This window comes from Rhyacophila brunnea, unplaced genomic scaffold (assembly GCF_057557595.1).
Source record: "Rhyacophila brunnea isolate RB1 unplaced genomic scaffold, BYU_Rbru_1.0 scaffold_16, whole genome shotgun sequence".
In the NCBI taxonomy this organism is placed as follows: domain Eukaryota; kingdom Metazoa; phylum Arthropoda; class Insecta; order Trichoptera; family Rhyacophilidae; genus Rhyacophila; species Rhyacophila brunnea.
In genome coordinates this window covers 27,486,833-27,513,980 of record NW_028232816.1, presented here as the reverse complement: position 1 = coordinate 27,513,980, position 27,148 = coordinate 27,486,833, and the positions used below count along the sequence as shown (strand labels likewise).

The following is a 27,148-nucleotide window of genomic DNA, read 5'->3' as shown; positions in this document are numbered from 1 at the left end:
TAAATTAGTAATAATTAACGCGATTATTTTTCCAAATTCTGCCTATAAAATTCGCTAGTTTTTGTTGAAAACTTTTTACGATTCCTTTTAATTGTGCAATACTCGTGAACTCGGCTTTCTAAATTCGGGCACAATTCTTACAAAAGTATGCTGGCGCAAAATGGCGCCGATGTGCGTGATGTAATTTTTTTCACCAATTTCACGGTTAGTTACAGTTTTATCCTATCGAGTGTGCGGTTGGTTTAATTACTTTACGGTCTTTATGCCATAAAACCAAGGGACAGAAAAGTGCGATGACTGTCTTAAAATATTGAATGCGCGTTATGCTTTAGTGGCTAGCTTTAATTCATATTGTGAGACAGACGTAACTATTGAAAATAACATATTATTCTTTAACACGTGCATTTTTTCCACACACGAGGTATGTACCGTTATACCACACCCGTCGTCCGACAGGGTAAGCTAGCTCTCATTATTCAAAATGATTGAAATGTAAAGCTTCTGGAATGTCCTTAAATATCGAATGCGCCTTTCGGTTATGGTTACGTGACTAATTTTAATGCATACATACATGATAACGCACTTTCCATTATTTGTGTGTTTCCTTGTATTAGGTACCCTTTATCATTCATATCAGTCGTTATGAAATCCAAATGTGTATTTACAAATTAATCCGCAATACGAAATGACTTCACACCCATATACTTACATAATTATTCAAATAATGCTTTAAACTCGGTAGTCCTATTTTCAGATTCACATTTACATATTTATTAGGCACCGTATTTTAGAGATGGTTTCCTTGACAATGTACAGACCTACAAACTTATCTGTAGAATGGCCAAAAATGGAACTACGAACTACCATAGGACGCCATTTTGAAAATGTCTTTCGAATGTCTGATTTTTTCCAGTTACGAGTCTTGATTGGGTAGTTTTCGACAGTGGCTCCCGTTCAGATAAGTTTGTAGGTCTGTACGGCGTACGCCTTTTGTTTCGAAAAATTCAAATTTCGAATGCAATCTAAAAGACAGTATGCGTTCCGTAATGTGCATTCAGCGCGTATCTACCGTTTGCTTGTAGAAAACCTCCGGACAGTTTGTTCACACGGCGATGGAGCCGCGTTGCGCCCGCCGACCGACCGGAACGCGCCGCGCCGGCAATAAAAACTGAACATTCAATAAGGATTCGGGATCAATACTTCGCGCTGTACCCTTCCTCTGCCAAGCTTCTTGACGCTCTCGGCCGATGTTCTGTAGGACGTGTCGCGAGACGGTTTCATCGGGAAACCTATTTATTTCCCTAGAATAATTTAGATACCTACCATAGACGATTTTTTAAAAAGTATTACTGTCGATTTACCTAAATATTAACATCGAACCATTTATAATATACTTGGATAAGTATTAAATAATAAATGATAAAAAAATGGATTAAAATTAATTATTCTTAATCTCTAATTTAATTCTCTAATTTCTATGGTATGGATGTATGGACGCTAAACCAAGAGATGTCACGGATACTTAAAGCTTTCGATATGTGGCTATATAGGCGCATCCTCAAAATTCCTTGGACTGACCGGGTGACATATGTTGAAGTACTCAATCGAATGGGGAAGGACCGAGAAGTTCTACGTAGTATCAAAACCAGGAAACTACAATACCTCGACCATATTATGAGAGGACAACAGCATTCCCCAACTTGTCATTCAAGGAAAGATCAATGGGAAGCGTAGAGAGGACGGCGCCGCATTTCGTGGCTTAAGAACCTCAGTGATTGGTAGGAGTGCAGCTCCACTGAACTGTTCCGTGTAGCAGACGACAAAGATAAGATCGCATTGTTTTAATTTAATAAAACGCATTTTTTTTGTAGTACTTATTCCACTTTTAATCAATAAATTAGGACCGGTTTCGTCCGCCTCAGAGGGACATTTTCAAATCTTTGATTAAATTGATTTAAAGTGGAATAAGTACTACAAAAAATATCCGTTTTATTAAATTAAAACAACAATGCAATGCAGTTCCACCATGAATTGACAGTTAACAAAATAAAAGAGATAAGATCGTCTTGATGGTGGCCGACCTCCGCTAGGGGATGGCACAATAATAAGAAGAAGAATTCTTAATCTATTTTGCAACACGTAAAAACATGAAAGTCGTCGTCTGTCCGATTAAAGAAGATCATTAAACTATACAATGTCTACAAACAAAAGATCATTGGCTCCACAATCCAATAAGGGGTTGCCTTATAAAGAAGTTTCTTAGCTTATTGTTTTACAATAATATCTGCTAGCCATTCGATGAATCTGTGCTACATGCTCTGGTTATAAGCATCATATTATTATAACCAGGTGTGCCATTCGAACTTGCAGCACAAAATAATTGTAACGTAATTAACGTGGAAAATCTTTCACGTACATTCCTATCCCGACGGGTCAGAGAGCAAAAGGTTTCTGATATTTAAATAAAATGTTTTAACCCTATTATACCGTCATTGGTTCTACAACCTGATACCTTTTACCTTGGCTGCCTCTTGGAAGAAATTACTTTTTCTTTTCTTTCTCTTCAGTTTTTTAAGGTATGGAACTCAGTTATCTGCTCAACCTATTCAGTATTGAATTCATCAGAACCGAAATTCAAACTCGATCTCCATGACTTCATAATTATTGTTGTCTATGTTTTTACAAAACTACTGAAATTAATATGTATTAGAAATTACATAACTTGGAAACACCTCAGATGTATACCCACTAGAAAAAAATCATTTTTGAAACTGGTATCGCGCCACTGTGCATTAATCAATTATGCTACGAGCCTCCTATCTAATTGCGACAATTTAAATTAGTAGGTCCTGAATGAAATGCTTATCAAATTGCGTTATTATTGATTATTGGATTCTGTGTATTAAATCAAGGAATGTGAATTACCTTAATTACTACCCGACGCGATTATGTATGTTCAATACCTATATGGAGTGTTACATTCTCAAAATCTTATGAATTATTCGTTAAATAAAAGAAATGGTGTAGGTATTAGAAATTGTTAAGATTGTTCATAACTTCGTGTGCAGTCAATAGCAACATAATATCAATGAATCTTCACCTTGTACGAAAAAGCAATGGTATAGTTATTTAAAAAAAAATCAATGAATTAAATACGCCTTATTATATTATATTGTCTACGTTATTATGTAGAAAGCTGACAAGCTGCGGCATGAAAAGACGCATTTACTCGAACATACGCATGACGTAGGCCGTTCGGGGTTTTATCGATGTTTCCTCGTGATCACTCTACGACCTACGTGGAAATTCATATGTCCCGGGACTCCCAGACTTGATTCCTTGGGAGACATTTACATATATGATCATAGGTTTGGTGATGTTATTATATACGTTTCCTATGATTTTACAAAACATATTATATTACGTTAATTCACATTGCAAACATTTTTCAAAATTTTATAAATACCATTCGCCCGCAAAATGTACTCACCTACCTACTTATTATTTATCCACTCGAAATGTATCTACCCCTTCCTCCCCCCGTTAACCGGAGATAAATGTGGGGCGAAAAAGGTCGCGTCTCTACCGCCTCTTTAGGATTGTTTAAAAAGCCCAAATGAAAAGGTTACAGAAAATATGACCTTGACCTTATTTACAAGTCAACACCAGATTCACGAAATGAAAACATTTAGGAAGTGAACTTGTCGACACTTCTGATGTTTATTTTTTATTTATATCTGGTATAATATACTAATTGGTAATTATTTATCATTTTATAATTAATTGCTTCTATTCGATAATAATTGGTTATTGTATTTTATATTATGTACTTATTTGCTTATTCATGGTAATGTTGTGATTTATAAAGTAAGTTTAATTAGTAGATATTAATTGCCTGAATTTTTTTATTAGTTTATTTATAGTAAAGTCAGTTCTGTTTTTCGGGTTGAATATTGAAATTTGTATCTATGTACTAACATAGCATTGCTGTTATTGAACGACTGAAAAGCGCATAACCGCACGGAGTGCAGGTAACCCTCACATTTTGTGATAAGTGATACTGATTAGCAATATAATAAGGTAATTATGGCCTTCCATTAAGATATTTAAAAATGACAATTTGGGAGAAAAATATTTCGCATTTTATTTCACAATTATTGTGTTCTGACCAATGACATTAATATGGACGACGCATCTGGAAAGAAAAATGACACTCACTTTTTTGTCGGGTCTGCCGAATGGCATAATCTGCTCTAACGCCATTACAATAAAGGTGATATTGCTATAAATTCCCGATGCTTTGTGTCGGGTCTGCCGAATGGTTCGGTTCGAACGGGTTCGCTCAAATGACGATTGTCACTAGAAACACTGTTCTAACGCCATTACAATAAAGGTGATATTACTATAAATTCCCGATGCGTGATGTCGCATAATGGAAATTGCGTGACGTCTACCTATACATGTGCGAATGTCGCTATGCGTGAATTTATTTGCTAACTACTGTATTGAGTGAGTTGTCCATTAATAATGGTTCTGACACTACGCGCATTCACTTGAAGGTTTTAATTAATTAAATAATGCCCACCAAACAAACTCGTACCGTACTAGACTCAGTACAAATTTATAAGACGGTTTTGTGTAGCTTTTTGTGCTCAAAAATAACAGTTTAAACTAAAAGATTATACACAATAAAATATAATTAAAATAACTGATAATATTGACTATTTATATCGGCCAATAGGTAGCCATATAAAGCAAATTATATCGGATAACAAATATTATGTTGGTGTTATTGACCGTCTTAAATATTAAATTCACCTCTACCTTTAGACCCGAAGCACGAACGGTGATGTGAAATAATATGTGCATTGCCACCTGTATAAGTTGTCTGCTGAGTGGGGGCGCCACATGCTAATATTAATTTGACATATCATTCAATACTTTAATCTTTTATCCTGAGATGACGACGATTTATGATGGTAAGTATATGAATTATTTTATTCTGGGAATTATGTAACCTTCATTATTTATATGTTATATTAACAGCCCAAATAGCAGTGTAAGTAACCAAAGCAAAATGTTAAAACAGCTTGCCTTTTTTTTCAAACAATACCGTCATTTTTTTTCCTATAAGTAGATACTGAAATTAGTCTCAATAGATTCAGCGCGTATTAAAGAGGTAGGTACCTACCTAATAAATTCTAACAATATTGAAAAAATAGACACCAGAATACTGAAAAAATCCAAAGCCTTTCATAACTAATTATTGTCTTGTATATAAGCTATCTGCTAAATTATTGTCCGAGGAGGTTGATTTGATATCCAAACTGGAGGATTATAAATTCGACCTACGTCCCGCGCATGCGCCCCGTCCTTGTCGAGGGTTATTTACATTTTGATAGAACAAAACGTCAGTGGGCTTCCACGTGCGTCGTAGCCGTGTTCGCGCGCTCTATGTCAGCTGGCATGTCGTTTATACACACAACCACTTTGTTTGTATAACCGTATCACAGCGGTGGCCTATCTTTTATTTGATGCTGATCAAATTTAAGATTAAAAAAATGGACGTATTTCTGCAAACGAGATCCAACTTACACCATTGACATTCTGCGAAAATTTAATATTTGAGAAAATATCAATTTAAAAGCGATGTGTGATCATTTAATTTAAATATTGAATGGGGCCCACGTTAATCAATCGTCGCTGTAGGATTGGTTTGTCGAATAGCCCAAATGTAAAATGTTCAGGAGATGAAAAACAAATTACATTATCCTATATTTAAATACATGGAGGTATTTAAATTATTATTTTTACAGCATATGAATGCTGTTTTCAATACAAATCTATTTAAAGAAAAGGATGATTCTGGTCCATTTAGATACAAAAAATCATTCTGCATTAAAAGGTCGATTTCGCCAAAAACGGATATTCGACAAACCAATCCTATAGCGACGCAATGTCACGTAAAACTGACAAAGTAATTGTAGGGTTTTTTAAAAAAAATCGGTGTGTGTACTTATCGTCAGCTGAATGCAAAACTCACATTTGAAATATTTTGCAGAAAAATTTTCTGAAACAACCTACTTCAGTTATTTATTATTTATATAGACAAGTGTATGCACCGATTTTCTCAACAATAATCCTACTAAAATATGATGTGTACATTTATCCATAAAGATAATAAATAATTTCAGTAGGTTGTTTCAAAAAAAAATCAAATGTAAGTTAGAATAGTTCTGCATTCAGCTGACATTATGTACGCGCGTTAGAAGTTATATTTCTTTGGCGTAACGAAACAAAAACAAAACTTGTAATAACCTAGATTCTTCGACTAGCTCTTAATTATCTTGTTAAATTACACACTTAGCTTATTGGAGCGCCGACGGTTTATTTATATACCCTTTAACTTATATTACTAAATTATATAATAATTTCTCGTCGTTTTTATTTTTAAAGTAACAACTGTCACTCTGACGTTTAATCGTTTGTTTACGTAAGGATTTGTTAATGACTGACAATATTAAATTCTTTGCCTAGGCAACGAAACAATTCTACTATCAAACTTGCGTTTGCATACAGCTGACTGATTCGTAGCTAACTTCATACTGTCGTGCACTTTCGTAACGGTGTGCGCGCGCAGCTCTCAATTTCACTCTCTACCAAACACCCCAAAAAAGTATATTATGTAACTTCAAAAATCAATTATATAGTTGTTTTATTTACATTAACCTAATAAATAATAACATATTTACACGTGCATTAAATAGGTCTCAAGTTATATAATATATTGTTAGGTAAACGTCTAGAACAGATACTATGTCATTACTCACCGCGATGCCCTATTTATTATCATTATATTATAAGTTGTATACATTCAATGATCAAGTTTGTACAGATTTATAGTATAATAGTATTTTTTTCAACCAGTTTCTTGTAAAATATAGACTATAACCATCTTTCATTTACATGCTCTTAGAACTTTTTAAAATTATTCTTTTATCAACATGCGTATTCAAATAATTATATTAATACGTGAGTATTTAAATTCTGTCAATAATCGTTGAAAAGCCATAACATAAACTATCGACAGATCTACAAACTTATCTGTAGAATGGCCAAAAATGGAAGTACAAACTACCATATGACGCCATTTTGAAAATGTCATTCGAATGTCAGATTTTGTCCAGTTACGAGTCTTGATTGGGTAGTTTTCGACAGTGGCTCCAACCCATTATTCAGATAAGTTTGTAGGTCTGTAACACCTTTTTAACAAATGAATCCTTATAATTTTAATATAAATAAATGTGTTCCATTTTCATTGATAGTTTTCAACACAATGTGTATGGCAACCTTGTTCGAATGTTAAACCTTAAAATTTAAGTTCCAAAATATTTGTCCTACTCTGGTCCGGTCGGTTTTAGGATAACTGTTTCACCGTTGAAATATTTCATTGGTTTATTTTAATTTCGTTAATCCTGTCACAGTTGTAATAGGCATTAACGAAGAATCAATTTGTTAGAATTTAATATGCTTATGCAATGTAATTTTACCACGTAAATGATATCTCTGTAAGTTCATAATTAGTTTCAGATGTCGGGTATTTACGTGCTACCACGTCTTTAATAATTGTATATTAAGGAAAAATAGCACTACTATAAAAAAAATCTTCTGACGATGGCGTTACGCCTCAACTCGCGCATGGGTCTTCTTTAGTTGTCTCAATCCTCAACGATCGTACTCCAGTCATCGAAATTGTGAAGGGCGTGTGCGTCGTTCTACGACCCTTCCTTCCAGCTCCAGGACACCGTTTGTTTAGTTTCTATTGTGTTCTCAGGAATTTTACGAACGAGGAGAGTGTTATGTTCTGATATATTCGATATTACTCATCATTGTAATTCTTTATAGGTACACCATTCACAAATCAGTTGCCCCAATTGTCCTAGTCTTACTAATTTTAATATGCAATTGTCGAGATATCTGCCGACTGTTAACTATCACTGCTCCATTGTAATGTAATGTTTGGTATACGCACAAGGTAATCTTGCGCTTGTATTTTATGGATCAACTTTGTACAGATACGGGTTACATGTGTTCGTAAGTTTACATTCCGCATTGTAATCGTGTGAGTAAATGTTTATCCGCCTGCACGGTGGTGTGCGTGTAGAGTTTACATTTTACTTTCAAAGATAACAATGTGTTGGTGCAAATGTTTGTCTACTGTGTCCATGTGTTGGTAAAGGATTATATTCCTTTGCTTTTTGCAGGATAGGAATATAGGATGACCATTAATCTACTCTACATAATATTGTATGGCTAGGTATATATGTATTTATTATGATTAGTTCTATAAATAATACGTAATATGCAATACTTGTAAAACATATTCAACTCTAATAAATGCAAGAGTCGATTTTTAATAACAAATTAAGCATGTCTCTTCCGAAATCTTTTCTTTATCAAGACTTTAGAATTTAGATAAACAGATGTAATGTTTCTATTCAAAAATACAACGAAATAGTTTGCTAATGAATTCCAGCTAATTACGACGATTCTCACAGCTAAGATTCGAGCCTTTTGGTTCTACCTACTAAATTATTGTTTATTAACGCAATAGCGTCGTACGGCTCTGCCTGCCAGTGCAAATGGTAAACTAAAAGTTGGTTTAAATGAATTTAGTTCAAGCCATGCCCGAGTGTACCTTAATTTATATTAATTCTTTCCAACCTGCGGCATCTTCGGACCCATCAATGACTTCCAGTTGGTTTGGATGAAATGATATAACTATAAGTTATTTAAGTTAAGTGACGAGGCCAACGGTGTCTCAAGTGGACGTGTTTGGTATGCAGGGAACCACATAAGATACATGTGTAATGTTGAGACTGAACAGGAGTTGAATGCTTGAAACTCAGGTGGATGGCTGCCGCCCAGTAGTTGGATTCTTATTGAACCAGGAAAAAAAAGAATATGTCTGGGTATAATTATGTAGTAAATGAGTAATTGTAAAAGTTTGTACCCTGATTTAAGAAGGTTTAGAGCAGTTAATTACTGTCATAAGTGTTATCATTAGTTTGGACCTCGCAAGCCAATTCAACCCATCTTGGTCCTGTATGTTCGAGCCCACGGTCGGTGTTGTATTCTCAATATATTTGATCCAGTGAATAATTATACTCTAATGCTAATGAGTAATGCAACGAGTTTGGCTAACAACCGTTAATATTAAAAAGTCTGTTAATCATAATTATAACCTCCATCATGTTGAGGCCGCCCATATTATGCTCTGCTTAATAAGGATCATGGCATTTTTTTTTTCTTTCATATTTCAAATACATAGTAATCTCAACGACTAAGCCAAGTCACACATTGAAATCCGTTTCGACTGGGATATAGTCAACAATGAAAACGACGCAACATTGCAAGTTTCTTCCATGCGCATAGGCGAAGCCATGCCGGGACAGTGATGACATGCGGCCAGCCAAACTTAATGACGAAACGCAACATTTTGGGATTATAGCTGCGCAGCATGTCGGGTGAAAATGGTTGCATTTGACACCAGGTGTTTTTTTTTAAAATTAAAATGTCGCATTCCAATTACCTGCTGTTTGCAGAGGGAAATCCATTCGGTTACTTGTGTTTTGTGAATACCAACAAAATCACATCGACATATTTGACGTGATGCAGTCGAGAAGAGTTTAGTGTGAGACCCGGCTACCAATGCACTGGTGTCCATAAAACAAAACATTTTTTTTTCTTATACCTCCTGTACGTATTGAAATTCTTTGTTACGATTTTATGAATTCATTCTCCGACATTGATTTACAACAGTCAATAAAAAAACAGAAAGTCTGAACACCCTACAATGCAGGCTCATTCTCTGGTCCTTGTACCTACAGGTAATTTCTATGCAATTTTTTTCGTCTCGAAACAAAATTTATCCAGTCTTATTATGGTAGTACCTACGATAATATATAGCTGGTTTCCAAATACTTACAATAAAATTGTGAAAATAATGCTCAGTTTGCCCAGCCTTTGGCAATGAAATTGTATGTAATAAGGAGGTTCCTTAGAAATAGACATTTCTTACGATGTTTCCTGCTTTTTCAATGCTACTAAATTAGAGTTTTTTTTCTATAATGTGGGTAAGTTACGTAATTTTTATCGTTTTAGACTTTTTTCAATTTACCTATATTGATCCGTTAGTTACTAAATAAAAGTTTTATACTGTGTGGGAGAGAAAAATAAATCTAAAGGTCTAAAATCAATAGTCACTTTTCAAGCGTATTGAAAGAAAATTTACTAATGTGAAAAATAAAATCGTTGATTCAACTTGTCTCTTTCTCCTTTGTGCGTATTGCAGGATGCATTACGAGTATTTGCTATAAATAAGCTATACTTTCATAGGTCCCTATCTCCCTTTATTTTTTAACACACGTATATTATTGTATAAAAATAGTTAATGAGTTGACTGCTTGTGTAAAGTTTAAAACAAATGATTCAAATTTAAATAAGTAGGTACTCGAAAATATTACAACTTACCTACATTTTTATTGAGACTAAGGTTTAGTACTGATTATATCGTCTCTGTTCTAGCAGAACACACTAACTGGAGAATACTAGTTTTGAGTAATTTGACTTTGAAGTTGTTAAAATGTTTGAAACGGTCTATCATGTGAGTTTATTAAGTAATCGTAAAAAGGATGATTTTAAGATAAAGACTGTTTATTTATTAAGAAGGTTTCCAGATGGTAAAGTTTGAAATAAGGAACATTTTGGTATAACGAACTCAATATGTAATTTTTTCGAATTAGTGTTTTCTGCCAGAACAGTGACGATATATCCTACCTACACATATAGGTACTACATTACATACGGTACGGGTAGGTACTACATTCAATAGTCAGCGAAGATCAGGAAGCCTTGACTTCTTCTATAACGTACTCGGAACGGTTACATGTTAATTGTACGTATTAAATTTCGCCGTATCACATTTCACCGTAAGCTGTCGTACCGGAAAGAGATTGTCGTATTTAAAAAATAACGCATTCTCCGTGGAACATTGCAGACAATAACGTTTAAATTATATTAGATTCAATAAGAACATTCTTAATTGAAATTTTATATGTACGATTTGATACTCACAATCACCTACTGGCTAATTTACTTTTGAATCATTCGGAATTTTATATAAATATATGCGATCATATATATATTATGATCATATATTTTCTTCTGTATTTCCTATGTATTCCGGTGGTTTTTATTAATTATTTTATTAATCTTACATGAATTTGTTCTCAGTGTTATATGTATAATTTTCCGGACATGACTCTGGAACATGTTTACCTGATTCATAGAGCAAACCATTTTGGTGAATTGACGTATTATTATGTTGAATCTAAACTCAATCATTGCACGGAGAGAGACATGCATGTTCTCCCCTTCGGTGTACTGGGTCTGCAAAAAATACATAAGCACCAAAATATATTTTTCTTAAAAATACACAAGAGTTTGTTGTCCTACTTCGGAATTTAATCTTATAATCCCGCAGTCCTCCGGTCGGTATGATAATATTTGTTTCCAGATTACAATATCTTTTATGGACAAATTTGATTGCGCCGTGTTCGTATAGATACCTATGTGGAAATGTATGTATGTTTGGGATATTCGTGGGTTGCACTTTATCTGATATTTTAGTCCCTTTCCATAGCAATAATATTGTTGTGTTGTGTTGTGTGGATCGCTCGTCGTTTTGGGAGACAATAATGGCACATTCATGCGTTTAGTCGAGATCTTTTAAAGATACCTACTTCAGGGGATGTCTTGATACTTAAAAACGTATGAGTGCTTCAGTCGCAGGCTTTAGTATAAATAATTACAAAATAAAAAGAACTTTTTATATACCACGTTTTTAATTTTTCTGTTGAATCATATAAATTTGACAATTCTATGTATCAATAATTTAGGACAAATAAGGCAATTGTCAACAAATCATTTTTTTGCTATTTTGCAACAAACAAACAAATATAGAATACTGAAATGTCAGTTACAGTCACAAACAAACAATTTAATAATGTCATTGCTGAAATGTCATTATGATTTCCATAGTAACGCACGTATATATTAATAATTTAGTTGCTAGGACCCGCTTAGCAACCAATAATAGTGGATTGGGTTATGGATTTCTTCGTTAAGATTTGTACTGGATAAACAACCACCTTACAAACAAAAATACGAGCTAAGAAAAACGTGGTAAAATAACAATACTTTTATATACCTATATATTTCTCAAGTAGATATGCCTGTACATAATATCGTCGCCAGAAAACTGTAGTGGGACATCTAAAAAACTAAGTATTGAGATATTGAGGTTTAAAGAAATTCATTATGTTATAGTCACCTGCGCTTTGCAGATGATATTGTTGTACTCTCACAAGACCCGAAAGACCTCCAAGGTAGAATGCAAGAACTCGCGGATGTCAGTCAAACGGTCGGTCTAAAGATAAATGTCTCAAAGACAAAAGTGATGAGGAACTGTTTTTCGGACCCTGCGATTATCTGTATTTCTGGCACCCAACTCGAGCAAGTCAGCAGCTACGTCTATCTCGGACAGCAGGTGTCCATAGACGGAAGCATGCACGATGAAATTGCTCGAAGAACAAAGCTGGGATGGAGTGCTTTCGGACGTCTGAATATTATCTTCAAGAGTGACCTACCATTATGTCTTAAGCGTAGGGTGTTCAACCAATGTGTGCTACCCGTGCTCACGTATGGCTGCGAGACGTGGACCCTCAACACGAGAGATGTCCAAAGGCTAAGAGTCACACAACGAGGCATGGAGAGGTGCATGTTGGGCATCACGCGAAAGGACCGTAAGAGGAACGAATGGGTTAGGAAGCAGACAAGAGTACGCGATGTAATAGACGTTGCCAAACAGCTGAAATGGAGATGGGCGGGGCACATTGCTCGCCGAAAGGACGGCCGCTGGACAAATGCCGTCATCCAGTGGTACCCAAGGGGTACGAAACGGCCACAGGGTCGCCCTAAAAGCCGCTGGATTGACGAACTGGTAAAGTTCGGCGGAAATACGTGGCAGCGAACGACACAGGACCGAGAGAGTTGGAGAAAGCTTGGGGAGGCCTTCATCCAGCAGTGGATTGACCCCGGCTGATGATGATATTCTTATTAATATTAAAACTTGTTGATCATCTCATATATTTATAAAGACAATACGACCATATATTTCATCAATTAAGTTGTTTGAGTGCTATAAATAGTTAGACATACATGTTATCCCAGTTTAAGGCTATACTTGAAGCTGGGGCACCGTCTAAATCTAAAACGATCGTGACTGCGCGACGCGAAGAATGTGCAAACGACGCGTGCAGAACCAAACATAATTTGTCATAAAAATTCAACATGATAACAACATAATAAAAATATATTCATTCACAATTTTTCTTTTTCAACAAAATGGGTAACGTTTTTAGTCATCTTTACACGATTTAAGAATTAATTCCCCCGACGCCATCACAAAACAAATTGACATGTTCCACAGCTCGACTTTCGCTCTCCGATTGGCAGCCAGTCCGAAATTTCGTCGCACCTATAGTTGAAAATTATTTGCCGTTTTATTGAAGTATGCTCTTAACATTTAACATAGTGTGATTTTTTATTCAATGTTAAAGTGGTATATTTCTCATACAAAGAAATTTTACTAGTAAGACCAAATATCTCAGTACAACACTATGAAAAATAATGAATTTTATAAGCAGTTAAAAAAAGACGTTTTTTTAATATATCCCACCACAGTTCTCAAGCGAAGATAAACATATGGTCGTCATATCGAAAGAAAATCTATCCATTCTTGTTATTGGTATCGTACAATTATTGCGTAGTTACAATTAGCTATTATTAATAAATACAATTAGTGCGTATTGTGCAATCACGTTTTTGCATTTCCTTTCCGTTTTACCTGTCGGCATAGGTAATGCTTTAATTGATTCAAAAGATTGATATATTCTCACTATAAAAGGGCCGATTATTTTTCAGACTTTATTACCTACTGTTTGTTATTTTTAAAATCAATGAGATTTGACATGTAAACAACAGTAAAAAATAATGGGAATTAAAGCGGTAGAAATGCCTGTAGGTATATGTTTTTAAATCTACATAATGTGATTATTATCATCAGCCGGGGTCAATTCACTGCTGAATGAAGTTATCCCCTAGCTCTCGACACTCCTCTCGGTTACCACTGTATTACTGAATTTGTCTAGTCTAGCGGTTGTCTAGTCGCCGCGCGCCATTTCGGCCCATTGCAATTTCACCGGATTGGCGACCACTATCACATAGCGTACCTAGTAAATATTATTATTAATTATGAAAACATATCTATTTTTTTCTTAAAATCGTCAAAATATTAAATATCGCGTTTTTCTACAAAACGTTAAAAACTTATGAAAGCAGTTCGCTGACACTGGTTTTTAAAGTTTTTAAAGTTTTTCGTGTCATTTTCCCTGCCCTTTTGTGAAGTAGGAAACCTGATGCGGGCAGATGTAGAAACCGGATGTCACTTGATCGCTTTGATGAGTACTAGATAATAAATTTAATACAATATAGTATATATACAAAAAAATCTACTCTTAACATACATGTACGGTTATATTATTAGACAGCGTTTCCATCCCGACGTGAAAAAAATATGTATTTTATGCAATGACATTATTAATGGACAACGCACTCAATACAGTAGCTAGCAAGTAAATTCGCGCATTCGCATGTATAGGTAGACGTCACGCAATTTTTATTCACGCATCGGGAATTTATAGCAATATCACCTTTATTGTAATGGCATTAGAACAGTGTTTCTAGTGTCAATGTTCATTTGAGCGAACCGGTTCGAACCGAACCATTCGGCAGACCCGACAAAAAGCATCGGGAATTTATAGCAATATCACCTTTATTGCAATGGCGTTAGAACAGTGTTTCTAGTGTCAATGTTCATTTGAGCGAACCCGTTCCAACCGAACCATTCGGCAGACCCGACAAAAAGCATTGGAGATTTATAGCAATATCACCTTTATCGTAATGGCGACCCGACAAAAAAGTGAGTGTCATTTTTTTTTCCCAGATGCTTCGTCCATATTAATTTAATTGATTTTATGTACCAACAATGTTATTTACCTATTAAAAAAATGAAGAATCCAAACGCAATTTTCAAACAAATAATCAGAGAATTTGTTAAAACTTCTAACCGCAGTTATACCTTTTTATTTGTTAAAGTTATGTTATTTCAGTTAGATAATCATTCAATGCAGAAAAACCAGAATCCCAGCGTTTTCAGTCCCGGGTTTCATATATCAGGAGGAAGTCCGGGCTTATAAACCTGGTGTTCTAATTCAGTTTGGATTTAGACGAAAATATCAATAGTGGTTAGATTCTACAGGTGGATAGGTTCCTACTACGTTTTAAATCGAATAAAGAGATCAACACGTTATTGTTATCGTATGTAAATATTTGCAATTTGGCTTTGTTTTTTTTTGTTTGCAATAAGTATTGCAATCAATATTTTTTTAGCAAACCTTGTACGTAGGTTTGTTTGCATAATCGATTGGGTACGATAATAATGATTACTATATATAAATATATATCAAATTAGATTATTCAAACAATGACCTCCTTGTCGGTAAATAAAGGTGTACAAAAAAGCGCAACATTCAATGTCATAGAATTATTATAGTTTGACACATTAAATATCAAAAGTACACAGTATAAGAAAAATATAAAATTGTCATGTCGAATAAATTGTCTACACCAGGGGTAGTCAACCTTTTTATACCTACCGTCCACTTTTGTATCTCTGTTAGTAGTAAAGTTTTCTAACCGCCCACCGGTTCCATAGTAATGGTGATTTATAAATGATTTTTTTTAAATATAGGTCCTGAAAATATTCAATGTGCTTGTCCTTATCATTTGGATGCTTTGTAGAAAGATGTTCTTGCAATCGACTTGGCTTCATTGCCTCATTGGATAATGTTTTGTGACACAATAAACACATTGATAGTCCAAATAGTATATTTTCTGAAATTTAAATCGTCTCGGGAATTTTAGGTAAACATAATGAAAATGTTTTTAAAACCCCTACCGCCCACCATGAAAGCTGGAGCGCCCACTACTGGGCGGTAGGGACTAGGTTGACTACCCCTGGACTCTACACTGCAATTTAATACCACGTAGAGTTGGTTACTTGCGACTTGTAACTTGTGATATGAATAATGGAAAAAAGCGTAGTTTAGTCGTAATAACAATAAAATTGCCAATTACTATTGAGATTTTCAAAAAATTGGTGCACATCAGCGGTGTGCGGTAACCTCTTTAGTGGGCATGCTATCATATTTTTGTCTACTTTGGCAACTAAGGGTTTTATAACTAATTGATTTTTGAAACACTGCTTAAATATGTTTTTCTTTCTTGCTCTTTATTATAATCTTTATAGTGCATCCGAGAAACGTAGCACTGCATATAAACTTTTAAACACAATAAGACTAAAATTTCTTTAACGGACAATACGTTATCTTTATCTTTATGACATTTTTTGTGCAGGAATATAAAAAATACGTAAAATCTCACTGTGATAAAAAATTTATATCATGTAAGTATGTAGTTTATACTAAAATAAAAACACCGTTTTGGCTATGCTTGTTAAATTTTCAGAATTGTTTTCTCTCAAGGGATAAAAATAATTTTAACATCGAATCCCGAATTGTTCACAAAAAATGTGTAGTTGCTCTATTGTCTAACAATAAATAATATGTACCTACCTACGTAAACTTTACGAAACTAAACATAAGGATTCTAGATGAATGCTTCCCTTTCGCACCTACAATCTGGACTATTATTTGAGACGTCATCGGCGTATTTGCTCAATACACATAGGCCGTTTCGTATACACATCTAAACTCTCAACGTCTGCGGCACAGCCATATTTATTTCGAAAAATACACTAACTCGGCAACATAACTCGATTAATTAACTTCAAATTGGTGTATTTATTGGTGACCAACGAAAGAGCAACGATTGTTAAAACAAAACACTTTCTATTTCACATTATACTTATGCATATATACATCACATAAAATGCTCCACCTGGAATAAAATAAACTATGTTGCAAATTATTATAAATAATCACATTTGAATATTTCAACTAGGAAAAAACGAATATTATTTTTTGGGTTCGGTTTCAGTTCTCATTCCGACAAAATAACGGTTTTTGCCGTTTTCGGTTCAGTTCCGGTTGTAAGCCCTGGTTTTGAAGATATTTTTAATTAAGGTTTAATAAGTCAATGCAAAAAATACTACCTCACGTCGAAAACAGCACTGTGAGGGAGAGGGTTAGAGATATAACCATGGCCCCCACAAAGGGGGGCTGACAAGGCTCTAGCCTGGAGGCCTGGGCTCAGGAAGGGCCCGGCGTGGCGATTCGACCATATAAGTTATATAAACACACATCACAAATTCTCTCTTATAGTAAAAAAAGACCTTTTCTTCGATAATGTTATTATTTATTATTTCGACAACTCCATAATTATTCAAATGGAAGTATTAAACCATACAAAAAGAACACAAAATATACACATTAATTTTACCGCGTACACAATTTGGAAAACGCTACTGTAGAGCATCACACTGCGTTTATCTTTAGCGATAGGTGGGGGGGGGGGGGGGGGGGCGCCAAAAATCCTAGCCTAGGGGCCCGCTTCAGGATGTGTGGGCCATGGATATAACATTGGTATAATACACATATTACGTACCTATATGATGAATATTATCCTAGTAGGTGTTGACTCAATGCAAATATTAATAATAATCTGTTTTGTTTTTCCGCAGGTTTTCACCTCAGTGGCGTCGTTTCCGGCCCGGGGGCTGCGGGGGCGTACCCCCCAGAGCCCGACCGGAAATACAAGGTGGCCGTCAGCTTCGACAGGTAAATAAATTTACTTAATTTTAGCAATGTAGCAAACATACTTTGATAATTATTATATTTGAAAGCAAAGCTTGTGAACAGGTTGGGTAGGTAGGTATATAGGTAGTACTGCCCGGGATTATTTCTATAGGTACTACTCTATATCAATTTTTATTCATAATGAAACTGGGCTTATATTGTAGTATAAAATTATCAACTATACATAAATGAATCCATTACATGATTAGCCTGTCACCTGTCTCAATTATTTTTTATGACATGTAAATATTACCGGTAAAAATATTGAGGGAAGTTGTTCAAACTTTTGACGAACGTATTTTGATGTCGTCGGGTAAATTTCCGGAATTCCCCGCTCGCGGATTCACGATTTCCGCCCGTATCGTAAACTCGATAGCTGTTAGCTAATGACTATATAAACAGGCCTGAGTAACCACCGCAAACTTCTCATATTTTCCAAAGCGGTTTATTAATGGTTAACATTTTTACCTTTCCACAATGTATTTATTCAAGCCCGTGCCTATTTTTCATTCTTATGTTTTGTGTAAACTGTTTGTTGCTTATCAAGCATGCATTTTTTAAGTTTGTTGACTCAAGTTTTTATACTTCTTTCGACCATTTCTAAAAGGCCAAATTAATATACTTCTTGCGGAAAGCGAAAAGGTGTATTCTCGTAGTATTTTTTTACCGTACCTAATTAGATTGATTCAGTATATGAATCGTGCAACCAATATTCCATCTCAACCAAGGCATTAATGCAGTTTGGTCCTGGGAGGTTTCCGGCAGAAGTTGTTTTGAACATCGTTTCAATTTTCTACTTGTATGCATATTTACAATATTATCGAGTACCTACGTGTCTATGGAGAAACAATCTTGAAGGGCGTATAACGCCATAGTATACGCTTGCATTACGAACGGTGTGAAAATATTGTGGTGGTTAGGGTTGCTTACTTTAAGAGACAACGAGCTCACCGTATTATGGTATTTATTGATAATCGAGAGTTTTTTTTCAACGTATCTACCACAAAAAAACTGTCCAGAATCCAGTGGTGATTCGTGTCCGGAAACTTGTACGTATACAGTTCGCCGTATCACACTTCACCGTGAAACGTTGTAACGGAAATATATGGCCGTATATGAAAGACCGTCCAACCCAGGGGTTCTCATGTGTGGAATAGAATTGCTGGAACGACATTAAACTTTCAAACGAGGGACTGTGCCTATCACACCTGTCCAGCGTTTGCATTCTGACGGTAGTGTCCATGGCCCCACATCTTGAAGCAGGCTCCCAGGCCAGGATCTTTGGCAGGCCCACCTACCTATCGCTAAGGTTAAGGGTAGTGTGATGCATTACAGCACTGTTTCCCAAATTTTACACGGGAGTTATCATTTAAGTACATCAATCATCATATCACATCACATTGCAACGTGCAACCACATATTTAATAATCTTGAAGACGTAAAGTAGTGCCGCAGGCGACTTTATTTACTATTAGAGTAAATTTGCTATGTGTGTTAATCTCACTTAGCTGGTCGACCCTCCACACCGGGTACCTTGGCTAGAGCCCTGTCAGTCCCCCCTTGTGGGGGCCATGGTGGTGTCTTACGGTAGTGATTCGTAGTACAAAGGGCAATCATAATAATATGCTGTGTTTCAAGAACAGGTGTTTATGATGGATACTTAGTGTGCATAAGTGACGAGGAGATAAGAAACCGGACTATATTTTCTAAGTTAATGGCCCCACCATCGTTTGGATGTGAAGCATCATTCTTCTTATGACTGGAAATGTCTCAGGAGCAGTTACCCAAGAAGCCGGACTGCGTAGACAGCGAAATATCTTGTCACATGTAGGATGAAGAAGCGACGTTAGACCTAGCTGGGCAACGTGCTACACATGCCCAGGCTTACCTTTAGAGTATAGAAGGTTGTTAAATACCACCTACATGATATATATACAGATGATGATGACAACGACAGGGATTCTTGAAGGCGTCACGTGATGACCATAATATGGTCCACCTAAGCGGACATAGACAAGAGAAGGTGTAATGAAAAATAGCACCGCAGGACATTTTGCATGAATTATTTCCGCGTAATAAACAAGGAAACAGCAAGTTCGCAAAGGGTGTCACTAGTCAATACTAATGAGTCATAATAAGTTATAATAAACAGCCGCCATTTATTTGAAAATACACCAATAAACTGAGCCAATCAAGTGCCAAGTAAGTGACAAATTACTCAATTAAATAAAGTATATACCTAGTCACAAAGAAAGTATGAATGGAAGGAAAAGTGCATATTTTAGGCGTTCTGGCCGGCCGACAACCTCGTGGTGTCCGAACCGTCCGACCGCAGACCCTAGTGGTGACCGCAAAGCCGCAGCGAATTATTACAAAATAATAATGTTGTCTTGCGTCTTTTCTGCGAATCATTTTCGTGCGGTTGGCGATAAAACCTAACATAATAATTATTTATACCTCTCCAAGTAACTTTCATTGTAAACGTATCAGGTACATACTTAGGGTTACCAACTAATTCAACACCAGACAATTCCGGGACGTGTAGCTCTAAATAGAAATGTAATAAAATTATTAAATAATATAACATTTTCTAAGATTCTCAACTATTAATGCTTTCCAAATAATTTATGGGGAACAAACGGGTATAATTACGGGTTAGATTATCATTCTTGAATTAATGAATTTTGCCGAAATCACCCGCCTGGCTCCAAGTAAACAGACTTGTAACATATTTTTTATTGGAACAGTTTAAATTTATAATTTATTTCTCTTCGTAAACCGAAAATAGTCATCCAAATGCTATCGTTATTTCAATAATCGGGATTTAATAACAAACAAGAGAACTCAGAATTTTTCAACTGGATCCACAATAATGAGGTGTAGCCATTTACCGACTATAGATGGTGAACAATTTAGCAGACGGCCAATGACAGGCTTCAAATTAAAACCATGGACATCATAATAAAAATCCTTTTAGGGAATCTACAAAAAAAAATATTGACACGTCCGCTCCAGGATCCAGAATACATACACGTACTTGACAACAGTTTTTATTGGGATTGGTTCACCATTGGGTTTACGGTCTGAATAAAAAAAAACACAATTCTTAAAAAAACTTTTTACCAACCCATTGTAGAGCAGGTTCAATACCTGAATATGTTGAACTCACCCCTGAATTTCTCATAAAAGTAGGCAACCCTAAACGCCACGGTTAAATGTAAATTTTAAGTTCGCCGTGAGCTTTATTATCGGAAAGAAATGACCGTATACAATACGGTCTCCAATTTTATTAGATTCAGTATGAACATTGATTCAATTCTCATAGCTGATTTCGGCAAAATTCAAGAATTCAAGAATGAAAACCTAACCTAAAATAACTAAACAAATAATCCAGTATAGGTATCTACTTATCGGCTATTTTCAAAATTTATTTGCTGCTGGCGTCCTGTGAACAGACAAGATGAGTGTTTTATTTAGACATGAATTTTATGTCAGTAGGTACTGTACGACCCAAAGAGGTTGGACCAGTGGTTCTAACGTGAAATTTAACTGTAGCCGCACAATTGACATTGACAGTTCTATAGAAACGTCTGGTGGCGGCACCAAATTTCACTTGATTGAAAAAAATTGCTAAATTTTATTAACTGAAAAAATGGATCAATTTATTTATAGACAAGTCCTTTTAATGAAAGACATTTTAGTAAATATCTATTTATTTTTAAATAATGCGAACGGAAATTCCTCAATACTCCTTTTTTCGAATGCGAGCCGCATGGGTGCTTCTAAGTTTACATATTATTATGTCAACTGGCCTCGATATATTTTTTTTATGAAGTGCAAAAATCGACAATATTAATAAAGCAATAATTGTTGCCAATTCTATGAATTAACTTGATTCTTGACCAACGTATAAATTCGACCAAAAATTTTCAACCGTGGTATTATTAAAATGGTTTTTAAGTAAGTACTTGGTTATGACTCATTTCCAATAATGCATTTTACGTTAGCCCAGTTAATTAAATTAAATACTGAAAATGATGTTGGTAGCCGCAGCAAAATCAGCAAAAGGAATTCATAAAGTCCACGGCTAATCGTCGCGTCTGATGCTTTCCATTTGCATTTTCCAAGCTTGGACAAAACAAAAAAAACAAAACCATAATAGTTTTGGTATATTTTGGTCGATACGACAAAATTGTAGCTGGGTACACACCTTTTCATTCATACTTATTTGTTTTCGTTGGATTAAGAATACACATTAGGCACACAATAAATTAATTGTTGGTTTATGTTTTTTAATTCTTTAAATCCTGCCTAACCAAACTATATTAGATAAAATATATTATTCTATATATAAAATATCCAACGTTATGTATGATTTAATTGCATAATTTTAGATATTAATTATCTGTTATGGCTTGGTTTCGCAGGGTTCAATTGAATTTTAAAAACTAACCAACACCATTTGTAATTTGTAGTTTTATTTCAATGAAAACAAATACGTATGACTGGCTAAGCTTAACATGCACTATTTATGTCGAAACTTAACAGCCTACCTCCATTCTTCGCCACTGCTGAATATACACCCGTAAGTTCGCGAGCGGAGAGTAGTTGTGCCTATACCCAAGGTTTTCGCCCTCGCTTTAGTTAATGGGTGGCCAACCTTTTCAGCAGCCGGGCCAGATTCTAAAAATGAGATTTCCTACCGGGCCGCACAACCGATTTTTTATTATTATACAAAACGAAAAAGAAATATATATTATATATTAATAAAATAAAACAAAAATGAGAATCAAAGATATTTATTAGATTAGACTTTTTTTAAATAATAAAAATTAAACAAAATAGTTAATATAAAAATAATAAATTTTAGTGATAAGTTTGATTTTGTGTGGCAGAACTAAGTGCATCAATATCGATATCGGGTGAGGTTGTTCCAACACGCAAACAGTTTTCCAAATGCACATCAGTGATTCGTGTTCTCACTCGGGATTTAATATGCTTCATCCGACTAAAAAGCTGTTCACACGTGTAAGTGTTTCCAAATAGCGAAGTTATCATTAGAGCATGTTTGTAAAATGCAGGATATTTCTCATTGTCCAAATATGTTTTGTAAGACTCTTCCAAACAAACCTGATGGAATTTCTCCTTTAACTGTTCATCGCAACATATTTCACAATGTTCCATTTGTAAATTTCCCGGTAATAAATTCACGTCTACGGAGAATTGCGTTGCAAATGCAGCAAAACCCACACTGTGGTTTTAAAAATCTTGAGCCAATATCGAATCTCAATTTGCGAAATTAGCACATCTAGCGGCAGCATTTAATGTTATTTTTATTTTCTCACCGTTCCACGGGCCACAAGTTGACATCCAGCGGGCCGCGGGTTGGCCACCCATGCTTTAGTTCATCAGAGTTTCATAATATTGCCAAGTAAAGTAAATATGGGGACCATTGTCTAAAATCTAAAGTAAAATTCTTAGATCCTCAAGAGTCTCAGGTAGGCTTCTACCTAATATATTGTGTTATCAATACAGCGCGCAGTTTAACCCGACTCTTACGAGCGGTGTGCCCCGCCCACCTCATCTGTTATTATTTAATTGCTGGTTGTCAATTTGTTGGGAGCAACTCAAATTAAAAACTGTCGGGTATTTCAAAAGTATTATCCTGCTTGTTTTTTTAAACCCTGCCTTCTCGTTTTCTACGAAACAACAATTTAAAACGCGGTTAGTCTACCACAACATTGATATGTGGAGTGGATTACGGATTACTGTGTAATGGTAATGAATTGACATCCTAAGGACATTTTTATGCTTCGCGTGGACAAGTTTTTGCGTTAGCTGTAGATTTAAATTAATTAAAAGATTGCTACTAGAGCTTTTAACAGGGACTTTTATTATCGACTAGGCTACTTTTTAACTTCCACGTAGTGGTGACTAGTGTGTGTAAAATAATATAGTATTTGTAGTCAAACATAATATTATGATGAAATTATTTTCCGTTATTTTTTCGAACGGTTTTCCCGTAATAAATATGAATGTTTCGTCCAGAATCATAGTCGAGAGCGTTTTGATCACTCTTTTTGTCTAAACAAATCACTGAACTACCAAAAATTTTCACCTAAATTAAAACTACCATCCAGAATCTAAAACCAAGAACCTACTTACAAAAAAACTTACAGGTCTTAAAAATTGTGTTTAAACTTTTTCTGATATTTTCGAAGTAATATTGTATGCTATTTAGTATCGTGTTATTGATGAAAATGTTCCGCATCCCACTCAATGTGACAAGCGACCCACAGTGTAAGAACCCCTGATCTAATCAGTCAAAATCGTTATTGGACATTAGATTATTTGGATTAGGTACTAAATACATTTATTTGTATTTTAATTAATAAAATGGCGTTTCACTTAGAATTGACGATTAACACCATTGCAGGTAGGATTTATTACTAGATAACCTTATATAAAGGTCACTTAGGCTCTATCCGCTATCGATATGTTTTATTGATTCTGGTGGGAACACTGGTTTTCCACCTAAATTAATATTTGTTAATAGTGAAGAAAACATTACAAATAATCATAAGATAAAAATTATGTGTGGATTATGCAGTGGTGCAGGGTGGAGTTAGGTTGTTAAGATCTAACATAAACACTGCACACTAAACTTTGTCATGTCAATAAATGAATTGGTACAGTTCGGCATGAGAAATACAGCGGAAAACACATTTTGAAAATACCCGATATACTGGATTATTTGCTAGTTTGGGTTAGTTTAGGTTAGGTTTGGTTGGGTTAATAATAATAAGGATTTCAAGTTATACACATTTATATTTTTATAAAAATCGATGTTTTTTAAAATATATATTAAAAATCCTAAAACGATGAATTAGTCAAAAATCTAAACGACAGAAAATCTAACACTTAATAAACTAAATTTTAATAATAAATATGGCCATAAAATATAATGTAATAATAAGATTTGACCCTGCAACGAATTCACATTTTATTATTTTTTTTACAATTGCCAGTTTATCTTTAAATTAAAAAATAAATAAAAAATCTTTTTAATGTTTTCAGATACATATTTATTAATTAGTACAGTTGAAATTGTAAATTATCAAAAAAAAAATCTCAAATTGCAAGCTTCGTATTTTTCCGCTAGGTTCTCTGCTGGCGTGCCTCTCCCACTTAAGTTCATGGCTTAAGCATCGGCCTATAACATCCTGGGTCCCAGGTTCGAGTCCTGGATCTGGCACCTACACATATTGTTTTTCAATTTTTGTATGAGTCAGAGTATGGACCTAATAGGTTGAGCAAGTGGCCGACATACCTACATTTCTACAATCTGTTAATACAAACCTATACTCTGTGGAGGCCCAATGATCTTATTAGGATCGGACATGGTCATGGAGTCCATATTCTTCCACACTCAAGATCGGTTGCATGTTACTCTACACCCGTTAGGTATTTCAGTTCTCATTAATACAATTACTGCTAACCTTTTAATTACACCATTAGATTAACACATTAATTATATCTAATGTGACTCCAAACGCGCCAGTCGCGGTGTTAGCACTAAATGAGTTAATTCTGTGTTCCTAATTCTGTGTTCGAGTAATTATTATATTCATGTGATGATGGATGTCGTCGGACTAACTAAAAGACAAAGTTACTCCATCTTTAAATTTAGTATTCCACAGTCGAGCTAGTGATTGTCCTCGCGGCTGCCAGAGTGATTTCAAAAAGTCATCTTTTACAAGAAAAATCTGAACGTGTTATCTTTTATTTGGAACTAACAAACATATCAAAGACGTGATGTCGTCTCGTGTCGAGAGATGCTTTGGAATTCAAAATATTTAATCTTCACGAGTTGGCGACGACTTGTTAGCATTTTAATGCGAGATTATACCAGGCAAAGTGTATCTACCTGTGACTCGGTCACTTGTAGGGATTGAAAACACGGTAATGGTACCGATATTGGCCGGGTATTTTACTATGTACGTTCTCAACCTTTTTTGGTTGCTTGAAAACCAGGCTGGCGTATATTAAGGACCAGAGGAGTATTATTATACCACCTGTTTCCACACCGTGCGAAAAATTCTCTGCTGGTCTATTTTAACTTAATTTTATTATTATAATTCTTAATAATAATCTCAGCAATAATTCTATAGCACAGAACAGATAATAAATAGAATACCGATAGGCTATATTCAATACGCCGCATGTTGATGCAGGGTTTTTGATTGTGTGAGTGTCCTACGAAAATGAAGCACGCATTATGCACGTGCAATAGTGTGTGTAATACACCAACATTAAATGAGCGTAAATGCATAAACCGAGAGCAGTTTTCAGTATTCGACGTACAACGTATTCTTGACACGTGTGTAAGTTTTACCCAGATTCTTCCTTACTCGAGTCGGTTACCTGCTATCGCCTTACCCGTAAGGTATTTCAGTTCCCATTATTTCTGAGTTCCCTGTTCTATAGAGAGAGGGTATTGTTCGGCTATATCCGTGGTCGCGAACCTATCGTGCCACCATCAAGACGCTTTTTGAAAAAAATACTTGTAATAGCGTATTGTATGCAAAATAGCAGTCAAAAGAATACCTAAGAATTGTGTTTAATGTAAATACATATAACTGCATAGGTCGGTCCTTAGGCTTTATGCGTCATATATAATATTATCGCACTAATCTCATCAGGCGTCGCGGGGGATGCCGCGCTGTGAACCTCTAAATTTTAAAATAATTGATAGTTCATAAAAGTTGAGAAAATGTTTTGAAGTTCACTATGAACGATTTTTTAAAAATTGATTGTTCAGAACATAATACAGTCGGAGGTATGTACCTACCTACTTTTCCGGAGGTAGACACCGCACATTATATTTTAATTTTGTACCTACATACTTTTTGTTTAAAGGTTGCATCTGAAGAAGATTTAAGATGAAATCTCGATTTGTCGTGAATCAGATTAATATTCTTCAATTCTCAAAATAGAGTAACAAAAAAATCTATAAATAACTACAAGATAAAATACCCTTTTATACACCACGTTTTTATATTTTCTGTTGAATCATATAAACTTGACAATTCTATGTATTAATAATTTAGGACAAGTAAGGCAATTGTCAACAAATCATTTTTTTTGCT

At 35.0% G+C, this 27,148-nt stretch overlaps 1 protein-coding gene across 1 annotated transcript in view; it reads left to right on the top strand.

The window, feature by feature from the left end:
* Positions 1–27,148, top strand: part of LOC147074567 (zinc finger SWIM domain-containing protein 4-like) — a 171,494-nt gene that overhangs the window by 72,464 nt on the left and 71,882 nt on the right. The window contains exon 2 of the mRNA XM_085944090.1: positions 17,885–17,981. Coding sequence (XP_085800216.1) covers positions 17,885–17,981 — 97 coding nt within the window. The remainder of the gene's footprint in view (positions 1–17,884; positions 17,982–27,148) is intronic.